This window comes from Silurus aristotelis, assembly GCF_946808225.1.
Source record: "Silurus aristotelis genome assembly, chromosome: 18".
NCBI lineage: Eukaryota > Metazoa > Chordata > Actinopteri > Siluriformes > Siluridae > Silurus > Silurus aristotelis.
The window spans coordinates 8,256,335-8,275,174 of record NC_139591.1 but is presented as its reverse complement, the minus strand read 5'-3'; the positions used below and the strand labels follow the sequence as shown (position 1 = coordinate 8,275,174).

The 18,840-nt window shown below is 36.6% G+C and overlaps 1 protein-coding gene across 4 annotated transcripts in view; it reads left to right on the top strand.

Annotated features, from left to right (window-relative positions):
- The first annotated feature begins 10,636 nt into the window (after positions 1-10,636).
- The window catches only part of erg (ETS transcription factor ERG), a 27,790-nt gene continuing 19,586 nt past the window's right edge, over positions 10,637-18,840 (top strand). For 2 of the 4 annotated variants that reach the window (XM_083569120.1, XM_083569118.1), the window contains exon 1: positions 10,637-10,721. In XM_083569120.1, the coding sequence (XP_083425246.1) occupies positions 10,674-10,721 (48 nt within the window). In that variant the 5' untranslated portion in view covers positions 10,637-10,673. Of the gene's footprint in view, positions 10,722-12,577; positions 12,764-18,840 lie in introns of those variants that run through there. The other 2 variants (XM_083569122.1, XM_083569121.1) reach the window with 2 other exon arrangements.

The following is an 18,840-nucleotide window of genomic DNA, read 5'->3' as shown; positions in this document are numbered from 1 at the left end:
TTTAGCTTAATTTATTTATTGATTTTTTATTTACCTCTAAAAACATTACATGAATACATACACATATAAAAAGTGCTATCACATCTAAAGGCACTTGTTGCAGTTGGTCAGTGGTCTGTGATTAAATCTCAGCATCACTAGCCAGTCACAGTCAGTTGTAAACTCATGCATGCAGAAGTGGGCGAATAACTGTTTTCCCTATAAAGCGTGTTATACATCCCCTTTACTTTATTTCAGCCTTTACTCACTGCTTTACTTGTCTCAGAGAAGATCTTCACCCTCCCTGGTTGGCAGCTTTCACATGATGGTGCGTGACTGGAGTGTGGGAATTGGCCATGACTAAATTATGTAAGAGTGGGAGTGGTGGCTTTAGCGGTTAAGGCGCTGGGTTGCCGATCGGAAGGTCTGGGGTTCAAGCCCCGGTATCGCCAGGCTGCCACTCTTGGGCCCTTGAGCAAGGCCCTTAACCCTCTATGCTCCGGGGGTCCCTTACGAGGGAAATATTAAGGTCCGTGACGTCGGAGTGACGTGGGGCCGCCTTCCTGTGGGCTCACCACCTGCAGGAGGGACCGTAAGGGACGGTGCTCTGAGGATTGGGCAGCAGTCGAAGGCGGGGGCCTGCTTAGACTGCTGCCCCCGTGACCCGGATTATGGATAAGCGGGAGAAAATGAATGAATGAATGAATGAATGAATGAATAAATTATTAAGAAAATCTGATTTAGGATTTTTTGTGTATGAAAATTCATTCAACAATGACTAATGAAGATTTTTAGTCCTTACATAATTCTCCCCTACATAAGTGTTGAATGGGTGTTTGTGTCTCTTGGATAAAGTGTCAATGCTCTTATACAGAACACACCCTGCTACGCTACAATGCTAACAGCTACTGTATAAAACACAGGAATGGTGCCGGCCCTCCTTTAGCGTGTCCGTAATGCCTGAACCAGAGGAAAGGAATGAAGTGGTAAACCCCTACACTTGGCACAGCAGAGCATTGGTCTAATTGAAACCATGTGTATGTATGTGTGTTAATGTGTAATGGCTTGTGTAGTTGCACTTGCAAATGCAATATCAATCTTGCCTGAACGCTGTGTGTGTGTGTGTGTGTGTGTGTGTGTGTGTGTGTGTGTGTGTGTGTGTTAGGGGGGGGGCTCAGTGAGATGTGTCCTTTTCCATACCTATAACACTATAAGTGAGCTTCATTCTTTAGCTATGTGTTTTGTTCTGCCACAGTTATTGCTCATGTAGACTGCAAATTACATTGTGCTGTAAATTCTCTATTACAGGCCGTAAAAACTAATTTTAGATTTCCTGCATGGGGACAGTGCTCCCACACTTCGAGAGGTGCCAAGACATTCAAGAGCAGCTTTTGTGGAGGTGTGTGTGTGTGTGTGTGTGTGTGTGTGTGTGTGTGTGTGTGTGTGTGTGTGTGTGTGTGTGTGTGTGTGTGTGTGTGAGTGAGTGAGTGCATGGGAAGTAATCTTAATTCTTGTTAGGTTACTCAAAACTTAAAGGTCAGGCTGTAGGTTGATGTCCTGTGCTTGTGTGGCTGATGAAGGTGATGACTGATTTGTTTAGATTGTTTAGATTGTTTTGGTAACTAGTTTATAGGAAGGATACAGCAAACTGAGTTTTCAACCACAACAAATTGCTCTTGATTCTGTCACAGTGGCTGGGAAATGCCAGAGCACAATCATAGGACTCTATGGTCAAGCTGACAAGGTGTACTAAGAGACTGTATTTCATGTAGAGCAAACATCAGCCAGAAAAAGGTGGGCAGAGCAGTACTTAAATTAGAAGAGCGCATACTTTAACCTAAGGCTGGGTGGCAATGATTAACCCAAAAGCCAGAGCAATTGTAAATTAACAGATTGCTAAATTAATTATAGGCCAGACTAAAGGAGACAAAGGGCTCAAGTGCAGGTAATCAACATTAATTTACCGTCTTTTGGTTACCTCTTGTAGCCTCCTGGTCTATAATACTACGGGGATATGAAGAAGTGGAAATCTTTTGCCTAATGTTGTCTAACTGTACCCTGAAGGCCATTGCTTGGTCTGGACAAACTTGTGAAATTTGCTTCAAAATGTAATAAAATGCTTCTAAGGAATATGAGTCCCCTAAATGTTTTCATGCTTTGGTCAGGGCTACTGATTGACGTGTGGGATATAGCTCAAACTTTCTCTAAGGGGTGTAGAGGGACTGGCTGAGAAATATGTACATCTGTTGTGGTCTCAAACTGCACCATTCTGTAACAAGAAGATTTTAACATAAATAGATTCTTCAATCGGATTGACTAAAAACGTTTATTTCCATTGACCCTAGATTTATTTCAATAGACTCTGATTCCTGTGGCTTTGCTTGTGCTGTTTTAACAATTTGTGTACGGGCGGCTTGCCTGAAAAGTTCCCAGAGAAGCTGGAGATGAGATTAAATTTGACTGTTTTTCCGTTTTATGTCTTTGTAAGATTTTCTCTTACAAACACAAAAACAAATCGTAGTCATTTTTTTAAAATAAAAGGTGTCACTTGATAATAGCATGTGAATCTCCCATTAATTCTGCAAATTAGTTGAAATTGAGTTTCCTAATTGGTCTCAGAGAAACTTTGCATTTAATTGAAATGAATTTTCTTTGAAAATACTCCAGTTTAGTCAATGAAATGATTTTTCTTTTAAAATTCACGTTTAGTTAATCCAATTTAATACAGTACAAATTGTTCTTAATTATTATTTTTTTTTATCAAGCACTTGTGTTTTATAATATCAAATGTTTTATAGGAGAAGTATATTATCAATCTATCTGTATCTCAGACAGCTTTAACCAACACTTTGCATGCTTTAAATGTGCCTTATAAAGAAAAGAAAAAAAACACCAAAATGTCTGGTGATTCACTGTAGTCACATTGGTAATGTTGAACCCACATCTTGGAAAATAATATTTCATTCCGAAGTATACTTCAGTATGACTAGAATGATGACAATGCTCTCCAGTCTGCCTAATCTCTCTAAATAGCAGCAGGCCAGAATTTTTTGGTTTTCTTTGTAATGACGTGATCAGAAGTTGGAACAGATGCTTTAGCTTGGTCACTATCACAAAATCACACTCAATACCTGAGCAATTAAAAAAATAACCTCACATTGTGTGTTATGCAAATGTGGGCAGAAGAGGACCTCTTTTCGAGATGTGATCCCATATTGGCATTGTGTGTAAGAGCATAAACAAGGTGTGTGCATTGTATAAGAAAATTACAATTTGAGGCCTAAGTTGCTATTTACATAGGCCAAGCTGAGGCAGATAAGGGGAAAGGATAATATAACTTTCCTGCAATGCTAGTGTGATTGTGAGTATCAGAATATTTGCTTCTATGCCAGTTCAGCTACTTTATAATGGAACAAAGATCTTTAAAGATCTTCCTGAAGGTTACCAAGAGTTGAGAAACATGTTAAAGTTTAATTTGATTTATGTCAACTTTTGGGTCAGTTTATATTGGTTTTGTTTCATTTGGATTGATCAGATCTGTAGGACTTTGTATTCTCAGTGTGTCCATGTATAAATGACAGTCAGGAACGAGTGTTTTGTTCAGTAACAGTGCAGCAAAAGATGAATCCGCTTGGCCATCAAACATTTTTTCCTGGAGAATTTATTGGGCTCTGGTCACAGATCTGCTGTGAAATGTGATGACTAAACTAGCAATAAGCTTAGTTTGTGCTTGAATGTGCTTGAATTTGCTTTTGCTGTCACATGGCTTGACTGAATGCATGCACTTGGCCCACTTAAACCCACTTCTCTCTTTTCAAGTGTTTTCACTTGAAATGAGGGAGGATTGTGGCAAACTTTTGGAAAGACTGAATAATTTGGCTCTTAAAATATCCAATAAATGTGTTTGGTGGAGTCAGATGAGCAGTAATCATGTTATTTATTGCAGCTGACCATGAAGACTAAACTCTAAGCTATTATGCTCAGAACATGTGCACTTGCAGGTGTGCAAAGCATTTAACAGCAGTCTTTATTTTATATGCAAATCTGTAAATATTAAGTTGTTAAAAGCAGTATATCTTAATATGTCAAACTTAGTTATAATTTTTTTTAAATAAATAAATAAAATGCAGTCAATAAAAAAATCAGACTAGTTTTTCTGTTAAAACTGGACTAAGATACACAGCTGGTATAGCATTTTAAGCATTTACAATACAATTAATTTTAAATGTATATTAATTTAAACACATATAGGACATGCAGAAAAGTCCTATAGATATACATTTTAATTAGAATTAAACCCTTAGCACACAATTAGCTTCACTACAGTTTCAATGTGGCTACCCCTTTTTCCTCAAGCTGTGAGAAAGTCTTGAATATCTGCCATTTTCCTAACATTATGTTCAGTTAATCTTTAGCCAACAAACACAATGATGTCTTTTTTTATTTCCAAGTATGTAATGGCACAACACGTTATTACCGACCAGGTGACTCAGATTTTCACTCTGTGATGCTCAGTAGGTCGTTTGAAGGCACTAAGCACTAAAAATGGACATGTGGTTTGACAGAAGCCTGCAGTTACAGACCTATGCCAGTTCCTTTGAATGACTGGCTCAAACCCCTCAACTGGAAAGGATACTATGACGAAGGAGAGTAACAGGTGATTTAAGATTCACACGAACCAGTCATGAGATGATTAAACAATACATTTATAGATAGATTTTAGTTTTCTATGTTGCTACTAGTTAAGTTTACTTACCAGTTTTGCAATGCCAGATTATGCCACTGGATAGGAAATTCCTTTTTTAATCATTTGTATGACCAGTTCTATAAAATAATAATTATTTTATAAGACACTGTGGATAAATCTCTAACCAAAATATTTAATCAGTGGCATTTGTATAAAAAAAACCTTTATTTTACATGGAAAAAGATTTCTGTTTCATGGAAAGCCCAGGTTTGTCTTTCATTACTTACAGTGATTGTACAAGACTCTATTTCAAGCTTAGAAAAAAACAGAAATGAATTCAATGAAGTTGATGACAAAAACTGTGAGAGCTGTGAAAATTCTAACAACAAACACTGTGTGTGTGTGTGTGTGTGTGTGTGGAAGATCAATCTGCAGATCTTAACTCAATTAAGCGCCATAGTGCTATTAACTTTAATATACTTTAAGACTTTAACTATAGTTTATTTTTATGTTTGCAGCATTTTTGCTGTTTTGAAAATGTTTTGTCCCTAAAGGTGATGTACTAAGTTGTTCCACACACTAGGTAATATGTAACTATCAGGAAAACACTCATCTCACACTCATCTGTTGATTAAAAAACTTCAGCCGATAGCTAGAACAAAATCATTGGCCTTACTTTCACAAACCTTTTTTTCAACAGAGTTTAGTTGAGTAAAGAAACAATGAAGCTCATGTCAATTGATTTTAGAGATCAATGGGGAAACTATAACAGATAATTAAATTTTATCAGTCATTGTGTAAAACGTTTTGGACAACTTTTGGCACATTGACTGCATTTACAGCTGTATTTGTTTGTTAATGTTCTTTGAAGCAAGACAGCTAAGGTAAAGTAACCCAATAGATCATTATTTTAACATACTTTTGCTTAATAACCTAATTATTAGTATTTTTTTTTTATTTTCCAGAAATTAGCCCCAGAAATATCCAATGGGATTTTATAGACAGCATCACAAATTTAATATAGAGTTCTGGATCTGCTAATTTATCTGGTATCTTTTTGTGAATATAATATAAAACAACACTTATTGTTGTCTTTGCAACTTCTTTAGTTCTCTTTGTTAAGAGAGGAGACTCAAAATGAAACAAAAGGGCAAGTCAATACAGACGATAAATGTTTGATTGGAAAAAAAAATCAAACTCTTGTTTAAGAGCAACAAACAACAATAAAAAAATACTTGAATCTAAGTTGAATTTGGGATGGGGTATTTTAGAGTGGATCTGATGTTGATGTGATGAACTGTGTTTCATTATGTGTATGTCTGCACATCTCTCACTAAAGTCATACAATGATTAAAAGGAATTACGTGCTTGTAAGCGAACCCTTAATGGTGTGGTCATATATATCAGTATAGCATTAGATGATGTACCACAGGCTAACAGAACACAGAAGTACAGCATACTAAGCTGGAGAGAGCTCATACACTAAAATAGCTCAGGAGAGTAAAATCCAAACCATAGATTTGCACACAACCGCACAACCATGTGTACCTAATTTGCTAAGTGGGGTAATACTTTAAGGACTATTAAAGCAGTCTGATAAGACCACACACTTGAAAACACACACAAAAAAAAGACACACACACACACACACACACACACACACACACACACACACACACACACACACACACACACACACACACACACACACACACACACACACATAAAAACATGCCACGTTACAACTAAAGCTTGCTTAGTGAAATAATTAGTATTAATTTTTAAGCTGGAAAAAATGCTTATGCAGTGATTAGGTACCACATGGGAAATTCAATCTAGTATAGTATTAGTATTTGGTATCTAGTATCTTTTTTTTATTTTTATTTATTTATTTATTTATTATTATTATTATTATTATTATTTTTTTTATTATATATTTTTTAATGTTTTTATTTTTTTATTATTGGTCTAATAGGTCTCTTCGTTGTTTTTTACATTCATGTGGGTGGGTTATTTCATAAAAATGTCTTTCAATTGGTACTAAATGATACAAAATGGGGTTTGGTGCTCAGTTAGTCTCATGGAATTTAAATGCTGTTCCAGCATTTTGTCTGAGTAATATAAGAATAAAAATGTAAATAAAAAAAAAAACTCTTATTTGATTTGCTTTCTGCTGCTGATGTCCTGTAGAAAATAAACATTTAAATTTCTTTTTTAAAACACTTGTAGAACTGTTTTTAAAAAATTATTTTGCCTATTCGCCCTCACAAGGAGTTTAATAACACCCTAACAACTCTAATGTTCTCATTATCAACAATAAAAACACACACCATATGAGTACCAAGCTCATAAACATTTATATTAATTTAGCTTATTTTCTAATTTCAGGGTTTTACTATGTTTCACATTAATTCACCAAATGCACCCACACACTGTGATCTGAAACTTTAGAGTAGGTTCTGTCAATCTAAAATTCATAGTCTGCAACTTAAAAATATGTGGGGAAATGTAGGTTTATGCATAGATGGCTTATATGCATCTGCTTAAGTTGATTTTATGTGCACCTTATTTAGATTATGCAAATAGGTTCACACCTCCATGGTTACCAGATTTTTCAGAATCAAAAATAGCTTTATTACCAAGTATGCTTACCCAAACAAGGAATTTGACTTGGAGTCAGGAGCTTTCAGTGCAGAAGAAGTACAGACATAATGTAACAGAATAGTGAACCAGACAGTTAAATAATGCAATATATACAGAGTAAAAATGTTGTTAACCATGGACCATTTGAAATCTATGTACGAATGTGTCAGTTATGATGGACAATATGTAGTTATGAATATTTTAATTGTTCATGCTAAATATACCTGCGGGAAAAAACTGTTTTTGTGCCTGGCTGTTCTGGTGGACGAGGCTCTGTAGCCCCGACCAGAAGGCAACAGTTTGAAGAGAGAGTGGGCTGGGTGTGTGGGGTCCAAAGTGATTTTCTTAGCCCTTTTCTCCACTCTGGATGAGTAAAGATCTTGAAGATTGGGCAGTGGGGCACCAATAATCCTCTCAGCAGTCCTTATCGTCCGCTGTAGCCTCTTGATGCCTGATTTGGTAGCTGAACCAAACCAGACAATTATAGATCTACACAGGACAGACTCAATGATGGCCGAGTGGTAGAATTGTTTGAGCAGCTCCTGTGGCAGGTTGAATTTCTTCATTTGGTGAAGGAAGTACAACCTCTGCTGGGCCTTTTTAGCAATGGAGTCAATGTTATTGTCCCACTTCAGGTTCTGAGAGATGGTGGTACCCAGAAACTTGACTGACTCCACTGAGTGTTACAGTGCTGTTCATGATGATGAGTGGGGAAAGTGCTGGGGGATTTCTCCTGAAGTCCACAATCATCTCCACTGTTTTAAACGTGTTGAGCTCCAGGTTGTTTTTGTAAGTAAAACACCTGAGGTCTATTGTTTTTCATTAACATATAGCCCACTGACTTTTAAAACAAGCCATACAAATCAGGGTGGACAATGCAGACTAAAGAAGCCGATTGCTTTTATTCTTCTCTGTAATGTGATGTAATAAAAAAGCAGGAAACAATTTAACAATAAAAAAGACTTGATGACATATATAGTTGTTGCTATCATCAAATGAACCACTGCAAATTTGATTTCATTGATCATTTTGGCTTCCACATTCATTATTCAGCAGCTTAGAAATTAATTCGATCCAGTAGGTCCTATTTTATTGCATTTCATACAACTCAGTGAAGCTACAAAGGAGATATTAAATATTGCTGTTGATATGCTAATAAAATGCTTTAGGTTAGGAAAGCATGTCAAATAAAGATGACGATGTCTGTGGGTAAAATCTCACATTGTACAAATTAATGCTTAATACTATTAAGTAATTATTTGTATTTATAATTTTATTTTTTGTGGATGTATATTTATTGCCAAAACAATCGGAGTGTTGTATCACGGTAAGAACATTTTAGGGTCCAAACTTTGTCATGACAGAATTTGTTACGCTTTGAATAGGACTGAAGTCTGTATATACTGTAGGTCTAATATATACAGTATGCATACTAATGTGCACAATTTTGGTATTAAGTCCTCACTATGTTGCTTTGCATACATCTGAAAAGGTCATAGAAAGTTGCAGCATTCACCCAGGACCAAGGTGCTATATAAGACAAAATAGATTAAAAAGTAACATGAAAGACAGAACTACACATAACTAACTGGGACAAAACCAGTTTTTCAAAACAGATGTGTGAGACATTTAGTGTAAAGAACAACATAGAACAGTACAGAAGATTTTTATTAGTGCAAAATAATCGTCCATATAATAATAAATACTGTACATGTAAACACTAAACTATTTTTACAACAGTGAATTGTTTTAGCAAACCAAAAAAAAATACAAACTACTGTTGCATTATTGTATCCCTTTTTAACCAACTTTTTTTTAGACCACTGTAGCTCCCATCTGACATTGCCTAACATTTTTACTTTAGCTTGTCATTCATGAACAGCCACAATGAAAATAAAGATGTTATGCCACATTTGGGTTTGTAGACAGTGTAGATCCCACTTAGCTTTTGTGGATATAAATGGGCATGACAGAATTGCCTGGGTAAACCATTGTAGTTTACACATGACATTATTGTCAAATGCGACAACCAGCAACAAATATTTTGGATGTCTAGAAGTAAAACCACAATTTGTTAAGCATTTATAATTGGAGGAGAATATTCACTCAAGTCCAAACATGCCTTTTCCTTTATAGTACATAGTTAACATGCCTTATCCTTTATAGTACATAGTGAATATGGGAATGGATTTGTATAACAAGATTCAGGGACTTTTCTGTCTGTGAATTTTTTTTGCACTGCATCCTCCAGTGGTTGTGTCCCGTGGGTGTTCTGGAACGTTCCTTGAGTTTTGTGAGCCTTCTGGAATTCTCTCTATGTTATTTTTAAGCTCTGTGCGCTTTATTGTGATAACCTCAACAGAGAGAAACGAGACAGATAGAAGACTAAAATGACGGCAAGCCAGTGAAAGGAGACACCACAGAACGTCCACTGAGGAAGCAGCGCTGGCTGTAGTGCTGTCTGACATCATCTGGCTGATGCTACAGCACTGCCTACATTAATGCTTCTACCATTTATTAGAAAGGAATCAATGATTTGACAGTTCTAAACCAGCCTCATGTCCCTGTCCCACCTCATTCTGCATGAACCTCATCCTCCACCTCAAACATACCCAATCACTCACATGCTAAGGCTCATTTCCACTCTAGATTCGTGCCAGGTGAAGATGCTGATCAAGCATTCCCTCTCCTCAACATCCTGGCACTGCTCCTAATATAAATAACAAACAAAAGTAAGCACAGTTTGGGCACCAACTGCTAAAAATAAACACAGGTTTGGCTTCCAGACTCAGACACTTTGCCCCAGACTGTCTGATGTACAGTATATTGTGCACTTAGCTGGCCACAACTATTAGAATCTTGCCAAACGGAGTTATTACATGCTCATTTACTATGCACACATCGAGTTCTGTGCAATTTTTTTTTTAAATAAATCTAATGGAGAAGCAAACTTTGTAACAACAGTTACAACAATGAGCTTTTCAGATCTAACCAACACAGCATTTTTAATCTCAGCTGAACCAGAATGAATCATGCTATTTCCAAATTGCAAACAGGCCTATTTCTGTTGTAGCACCATTTTCAGTGTCACACAAAAACTATGGTCCAGTGAAACACTTCCAGACTCCTTTACAATATAAACAATATGAACTAATTAGTTCATCTATGACCCTGAACATCCTTCTTTAATGAATGTTTTTTTTTTTGTATTTGCCGGATGGAATTGTGCAACTATGAATGCATCACATTATGAGTATTAATACGTTAATATTAATTTTTCTGTATGTGTGTGTGTGTGTGTGTGTGTGTGTGTGTGTGATGTCTCAGGTAGAGGTTGTGAGATCTTCGATGTTTTCCAGGGGACATGGTCCAGACTGGAACAGAGGAAGAGCCACATACCGCCAATCATAAGGTATTATTACAGTTACACATCCATATATATATATATATATATATATATATATATATATATATATATATATATATATATATATATATATATATATATATATATATATAAAATTAAACATTCAGAATTTGTATATTTATCACCCACTGGAATAGGAGCACCTGAACATTGCACTCGCACTTACTGTATATATAATTATGCAGATAATAGCCAAGAAATGTTCACATCAAAAATGAGAATAAAGGAAAAAGCGTGATCTCTGTGACTTTAACTGCAGAACGGTTGCAGACAAGCTGGTTTAAAATAAAATGATGAAAACTCCAGATTTCTCTTACTAACTCACATTATCTCACACTACACTGCGAAACGGCAGAGGAGTACAACAGATGTGGAAAAGAGTACAATTCAGCATGTGCGTGCTGTGTCAGGTGTGACTGCGTGCTTGTATGCGATCGAATGTTATATTAATTAACCTTTATCCAAGCTGTTGTGCTCATGAAGTATACTTCCTTTACTGCAACAGAAGTCTGAGTCATGACTATGGTCCACAGCTGAAGAAGTGCTTTTATAATTCCCAGTCCATTTCAAAAATCAGCTATCTCTAGATCATCTTCATCTCCAGTATTAAATCTATTTTCCTGATCTACGTGTGGTTTGGGGTTACAGTAAAGTCTGGCTTGTGCTTTCTGAAAAGTTTGTCAAGCACTGACAGACATGGGAATCTCTAACCCTAAACCTGGCCCAGTTTTTATTGCGACCTCTAAAAAAATGATGATATCGTACTACAAGTACTCCTGGCCAGAGGCCACTAAACACCTGATATAGTTTGTCCACTTTTCTGGACTAAGGCTTCATGATCTTAAAGACTGCAATCTGATATGTTTTATGTATGCACCTCAATGAACTACTGTACAAGTGAAAAATGAATTTGACAAAGCAAGAATTCCATTTTTTGGGTGTTTAATTTGAAGATATGCTCATGTTTGTCTGCAGGCTATAGTCAATTTATTTGAGGTGAAATAACTGTTTGTTCTGTGAAGAAGTTAGTTCGAAAAAGAAAAGTAATTCTAACCAACCATCAATAAATATATATCTTGGTTAATTCAAAATATATATTGCAAAGGCTAGTGTATAGGTTATAGTTATGCCCCTTTGCAAGGCAGTATGCACACACACTTATAGGCAGCCGCAAACACCAGACCACAGAACCCATGCGAAACGCACATGAACACTAGGGAAAACGTGAAACCTCACACACACAGAAACTCAAGCTTGAATCAGGGAACATGGAAAATGCTGCACCACTGTGAACCCCAATAACTTGTAATGGCATGCTAATAACTAATACTAATTACTAATAGATTTTTCTAACTGTTATTAAATAGCCACTAATCAGTTCATCTCATTAATTATCCCTGCATACCCATGCATCTCTACTGGCCAGCTGCCATAGAAATGGTTCATATGTATAGATGCTTTTGAAACTAAATTCAAACATTTTTTTACACATTGGTAGATGTGGTGTGTTGTGTGTGGTCTTCTCTGAGGTGTTGGAAGTTGGAAAATAGGAGAAAAGGCGTTTAAGCATATGAGAAAATTCACAGAAACTCATACAAATAAATATAAACATATAAACACACCCAGCAGCTAAATCTTATCCCTGTCTTCGCTCCAGCTAAAGGAGCATGCCAGAAGTTCTGTGCACCGATCCAAGAAATCTGGCATTCAGGAATGCTATTTGTGCTGGGATCAGACTGTGGCTTTCTTCTTTCTGGTCTTTTTTCTTTCTCCTTATTTGTGTGTGCGTGTGCTTGTGTGTCAAGGGGACAGACTTGTGGTCTGGTCACATTCATTGTGAACAGCATGTGCAGAAAACCTGCCGAACTCCCAGACATTTGTTATCCAGGAGTCCTCCAGTAGGGCCTCTGCCAAGCTGTGACAGAGACGCTGGCTCACACACGCACACACGCTTGCATGTGCAGAGTGGCGGCAAGCAGGCCAGCACAGATGAGCTCGCCGTGGCAAGAGGGTAGACGTTCTCTGAGGTAATGATTCTTCTCCTGTCTTAATTTCCCTCCTTTCCACTCACCTTCGTTCCTTTCCTCTCTTCTGTCCTCTCTTATTCTTTCCGTTCCTCTTCATTCCTCTTCTTTCCGTTCCTCTTATCCCCTACTCCTTCCTTTTAATTTCTCCCCTTTCATCTCTTCTCCTCTACTTTGCTTTTCTCTCCTCTCCTCTTCATTCCTGTCCTTGCCTCTTCCTCTCTTCTCTTCTCCTCTCCTTGCCTGTCTCATGTGATCTTGCTCTCATGTATCACAGTAATTAATGTATTTTTGTGAATTGTTTGGTTTGGGGAAAAGATTTACCTTAAACATTAATAGGTAAAGCGTGAATGTATTTAAGTATTTTTTAAAACTTAACCCTCACATAATGGTGCACTCTCTAGAGTGATTGTTTCCAGTGTGATGATGAACCAGGCTGTTGCATCCAACACACAGATACACATACAAGCACACACAAGCAATGCGTGTAGTGTCTGAAAGTTTGCAGCAAGAATATTAAGTTTCCGAACCTGGCTATTGATACTGTGTTGTGGATGTATTTTGCGGCTCATGTGTGTGAATGAATGCAATGTTGATCAGTGTGAAATCTAGTGAGATTTGGTACTTTAAAAGCTTAACATTTTTTTTTTAGCATACTTTTAAACCTAGGGGAGAATTGTTCTTGAACTTTTAAGCTTGGCGAATGAGGGATTTGCTCATGCTTGATGTAGTCAGATGGGGACAAGAAACCTCTGAAAATGTGTTATTTTTTGGGCATATTTAATGTTTTTGCAGACGTTAGATGTCCTAAAATCAATTGGACATTAATTGACAATGAATTAAAATTACTGAACTAAGCTTTAGTCTTATATTAAAGCTCCTCTTGGCAATGTTCAATACAATAAATCATTCATTTGTATGTATTTTTACATTAGAAGCAGAAATAACATTGTTTCAACTGTGTTTAAACTGAACTGGAAATACAAATGTGTATACTTACTGGTCAAGTGATTTCAATCACAAGGCAAATAGAAAATATGGACTACTGAGCTCTGAAGCTAACTAAAGACTGCAACTATTTAGACCAGTAAACACCTAGCCATGCAATCTTTTAAACAAACAATGCAAAAACATTGTCAGGAAAAAAAAGACAACGCTTACAGGAACATCATAATTGCACTGTATTTACATTTAGCTTTAGCTGCTAATTTTGAGTTGACCAAAAAAGTGCACTTCTGATGTAGTGGAAATACTAGAAGTGTGAGTTGCATTTATGAAATTTCCTCGTAAATATTATGCACACATGCCTGCATTTAAGCGTAACAAATGTGGTGAATCGCTACTGTTTAAGATATACACATGGGTGGATTTTATATCTGCAGCTCTGCTGTACATCTCATATGAAACCCCTCACCCAAACGCTCTCCTCCGTTTAACGTGAGAATACAGGAATTCTCTCCTCTCCTCAGGGCATCTGGCACAGCATACCTTCAGCCATGATTTCCTGTAGCAACAAAGAACCGTTTATGTGAATGTCCATGTGTGTGTTTCAATGATTGAGTGTGTGCTTTTGTGTGTTTTTAAGTCGTGTGGCCCAGTAACCTCACATTCTGCTGATAGAAAGAGCCCAGTGGTGAGGGTGCCAGAGGGTTTCCCCAAGGTTTACTAGATTGACTTGCAGAAAAGGAGCCAGGCACACTCACCCTCATGCAACTTACTGTAGGCAAGACCACTTCCTGCCTTTCACACAAATCAAGAAATTCTTTTATCACCATTCATCAGTCCGCAATGCTGTGGTAACAGAGTGACCGTGTGTGTCTACAGTATATGGACGAGTGTATGTGCAAGTGTGTGTTTACTTGCTCTGTATTCATGCACTGCAAGTAAACTCGGTTCAGGGAAATGCTAGTAGCAGAAGTGCTATAATAACTTTGCACAAGAAGTGTCATTTGCTTAGAAACACAATACGTTATTAAAAGCACATTTTCCCAGTATTTATCACAACCTGTTGTTTGATTACAGTTTTGTGTGGTTACCAGAAAGCCTTTAGAAACAGTCTAAAGCTACATCTGCAAAGTATAGTCTATATTATAGTGTGGTTTATATAATCATGTTTGTTGCAGGTATCATAGTACTAATTAGATATTGTTAACACATTCTGGCTGAATAACTGTCCAATTAGTTTTTTTTTTCTTGTATTGTCTATGGGGCTCCAGTAAAACTAGCTCATCCACAGAGTGTGACTTCAGGAGCTAGACAAAAGGATCCATGAATCCAATTATCCACTGTTAGAAGGTTAGAGGGAAATCCCAATAACAACACACACTGGAAATCAGAATATAATTGCTTGCAGTTTGATTTGGTAATCAAAATATTATTGCTTACATTTTCAGTGAATTTTGTTATTCTCTATGGAAAATTCTATTTAAAGGCCAGGATATGCCATTGTCTATGAGCACAAATGTTATTTTACAGGATATTTTTCATTCAGCCAGCCATGACATTAACATGGGAGCAATTAACAAAAAAAAAAACCTTTGTGTTAGTGCTAAAATGGCAAATAATCCCTTTAATTTTCCTTGAACTGTTTGAAACGTTATGCATTGAAATTGGTCAATTATTAAATAGCCTATTAAGCCTGTTAATTTGACATTCAACAGCAAGAATTAGTCAATTGGCTGAGGATGGCTTGGGATAGATTGGATTTCCAATGTTGAAAACCAGGCAGTACATTTTATGTTTAGGTGGATAAACAATAAAGCTATGTAATTGCCAACATACACTTGATGTATGTACAGATGTAATTCAATTTTACATGCTGCTCTTAAAACAGCCCTAAACCTAAAATGCAGGTTTTTCACTGGTCTTCGCAGAGTACATCTAAAATTGTTAAATGAAGCCAACATCTTTATTTCTCTACGAATGTTCTAAATAAGAGAAGTATATCGTCAACTTTGGCACAGATTTGGTTTAGAGCTCGTAAAATCCGCTTCACTACTGCAGTAAGTATCGCTATAAAAGGCTGTGGAAAGAGATGATAATAACCTGATACCTTCGAGACCTTATGGACCACAATCAGGGCACACAGAGCTGCACATACACACACCATAATTCCCTATCTTCTTGCTTTTTCAATGCTCACTTGACCCTGTTGCAGTAACTGTGTGAGTCTGTAGGAGGTGCTGTGAGCAGGGAGTTTGTGATCACCTTTTTTGCTTTTGATGCTCTTTGGCTTGTTCAACATTAGGACACCAAATTTATGCAAATGAGTGCTTTTACACACTTTCTTCGCATACATACTAAGGCGAACAAACTGAAGGAAATGTTAAATAGAAAGCGTTAAGTAGACACACTAAAATGTGCATTTATAGAGGCGATAAAGGTATGTGTGTGTGTGTGTGTGTGTGTGTGTGTGTGTGTGTGTGTGTGTGTGTGTGTGTTGTACAGGACATTCTTGTGGAAGTGCCCTTCCCTGTTTACCACCCCCCACCCCCCAATGAACAGCATTACCACTACAACGCACATACGCAAATACAGACTCGGCCATGCGGCTCACTTAGGGAAAGAGCATAGGTGACTTCCTACAGACATCCTGCAGGATGCCATAAAAATCAAACATTACTCCAGAAAGTGAGAGAGAAAAAGAGAAACAGACAAAATAGAGACAGTGATAGCGAGAGAATTACGTCCCTTTCATAATACACCAAATATAATCTTTTACACCCCACCTTTCTGACAAAAACATTTATTTCAACAATGCATTTTTTTTTAACCATTCCGTTATGTTCCAAAAAAAAAACATACAATAAACAAAGATTTGGTTTTCTCAACATAAAACTTTTACTAAAATCTGTAAAGGTTAATCGATGTAAAATTCCTTGTTTGCAGCTCAACTAAAATGACTAAAGTGCGACAACAGCTACCTTTTAATGCTTTTTTAAAACTATGATTACTCCATGGCTATAAATAAGACAAAACATAACAAGTGTTTTGCATTGTTTTGACTAGAGTCAAGGACTCTGAACAGATGAGACATCTGTTCTGAAACTGGGAGCAGAGGATAAGCACATACTTCTCTTCCCAATATCCTTAAACATTCTGTTTTAACCATGAACTTTTTCTTTTTATTCTTTTTCTTCTTTTTTAACTAGCCATGTATTTTCTTCTCTAATTAGACCAGAGTGGGCAACTGAAAATATGGAGGTCTGTGGGAATTCTTTCAAATTTTTTTGGGCTGTCCATAGCTAAAATGGCCACCACTAAATGAGATCTGCTACAGAAGCCACGATTCTACAGTTGATGGCCCCTGCTGTAAAGTGCAAGATACTGTAGAACTTTTTCCTTTGAAGAAAATGTATAATTGCTACACTGAATTGAATCAAATTTTACAGAAGTTTAACACATTGCTCTTAGCAAGCTGGACAAGAATTAGAATTTACATTAACACGAAAATAAATCTAATAACCAGTGGTGGATGAAATACATTATACTTTTTATTTAAAGTATATAAGTATAGTGCAACCTTAATGCTCGTGGGGGTTACATTCTATTATCCCTCGCGAGTATAAAAAATTGCGAGGTTTTGACTCTCCTTTTGATGATTCCTTTCTCAAGGGGAATTGTACATGTACTGTACTGTAAACTCAACAAAATTGTGAATTATTTGTCATAAATGTTTTGTTTACTACTTTAAATGAATAATACAATAATAAAATAGTTTCAAACTTTTTATGTAATTTATTAGTACAAACTCTGTTTTGAAATTTTACTCTGCACTTTCGAGCCACTTGCGGCTTCTCACAAACTATCAGATTTTTCGTGAATTACTCTTAGTCCGCTTCCAAATAAAAAGTCGCGAACTATAGAGGTCGCGAGTGTCAAGGTTGTGAGTATCGAGGTTCCACTGTACTCGCTTTTTATTGTACTTTTTAATTAAAAGCACTGACCGATGATAACTATATTATAATAATTTAAGCAATTCAGTGTTCCATTTTCCTGCATATTATGCATTTTTAGAGAGATTTCTATTATTACAGGAACACAAAGAGAGAACACTCACTCCATGCAAACTCTTACGAGAACCTGGAGGTTACGACTGTAATCTTACAACAGATTATTTTTAAGCTTTTTCTCTTCAAGTCAATGTTGCATGATATGTGTTACAAAAGTAAAACTTTCCCAAAATGAAAATACTCCGATGAAATATAGATGCTTGCCAAATGTGAAAACAGTGTAAAAAATGCTTCAATACAATCATAAAAATAGCTATAAATTGTATTGTAATTTAAATTTTAATTAAATGTATCAAATAAAACAATGCCTCCTGAATTTCCAGTAATAGCTATATCAACAATTCTTAAAATAATAATAAAATAATCATGTTGTAACAATAGGTATATGCACTGCTCTCATAGTGTTGCAGAATTAACACTCTTGCAATATTTATTGCTCTGTTCCTAACTATCAAATGTGTTGAAATCCTTTTTATGTAATCTCTTCAGAACATTAGAGGGGGGGTTTTCGAAAGTTTTAGCTGAGGCATTAAAATACAGTCATTCATAATGATTACAGTATAATTAATAATAATTCTGTCATTAGGTTTATATTTGTCTTTCTGGAAGTAGAGAGGCAGTTTGAAGCAAATAAAGCGTTTTTGTCACTAACTGTTAACAAACCTCTCGTAACTTCATGACTTCCTCAAAGCAACCGCCATTACGCAATGCCATCTGCAGCCCAGAAACGCACCACTGCTCACACGAGCATCAAGACATGGCTGAGCACACACACACACACACACACACACACACACACACACACACACACACACACACACACACACACACACACACACACACACACACCATATGTATACTGACACAAATATTCACAACGCAATTTGTGATTGTGTGTGTTGCTATCTAATCGCAGCTATATTACACAGAGTATGGTAAGCAGCTGGGTGCTTGGACAGGTTATTTGGGTTCAGTACGATGTCTGACTTCAGAATCAGAACTGTTTTTATCTGTCAAGTAGAAACTGTATTACTTCATTGTTTCCCGAACTCTCTGCCTGCAACCCTG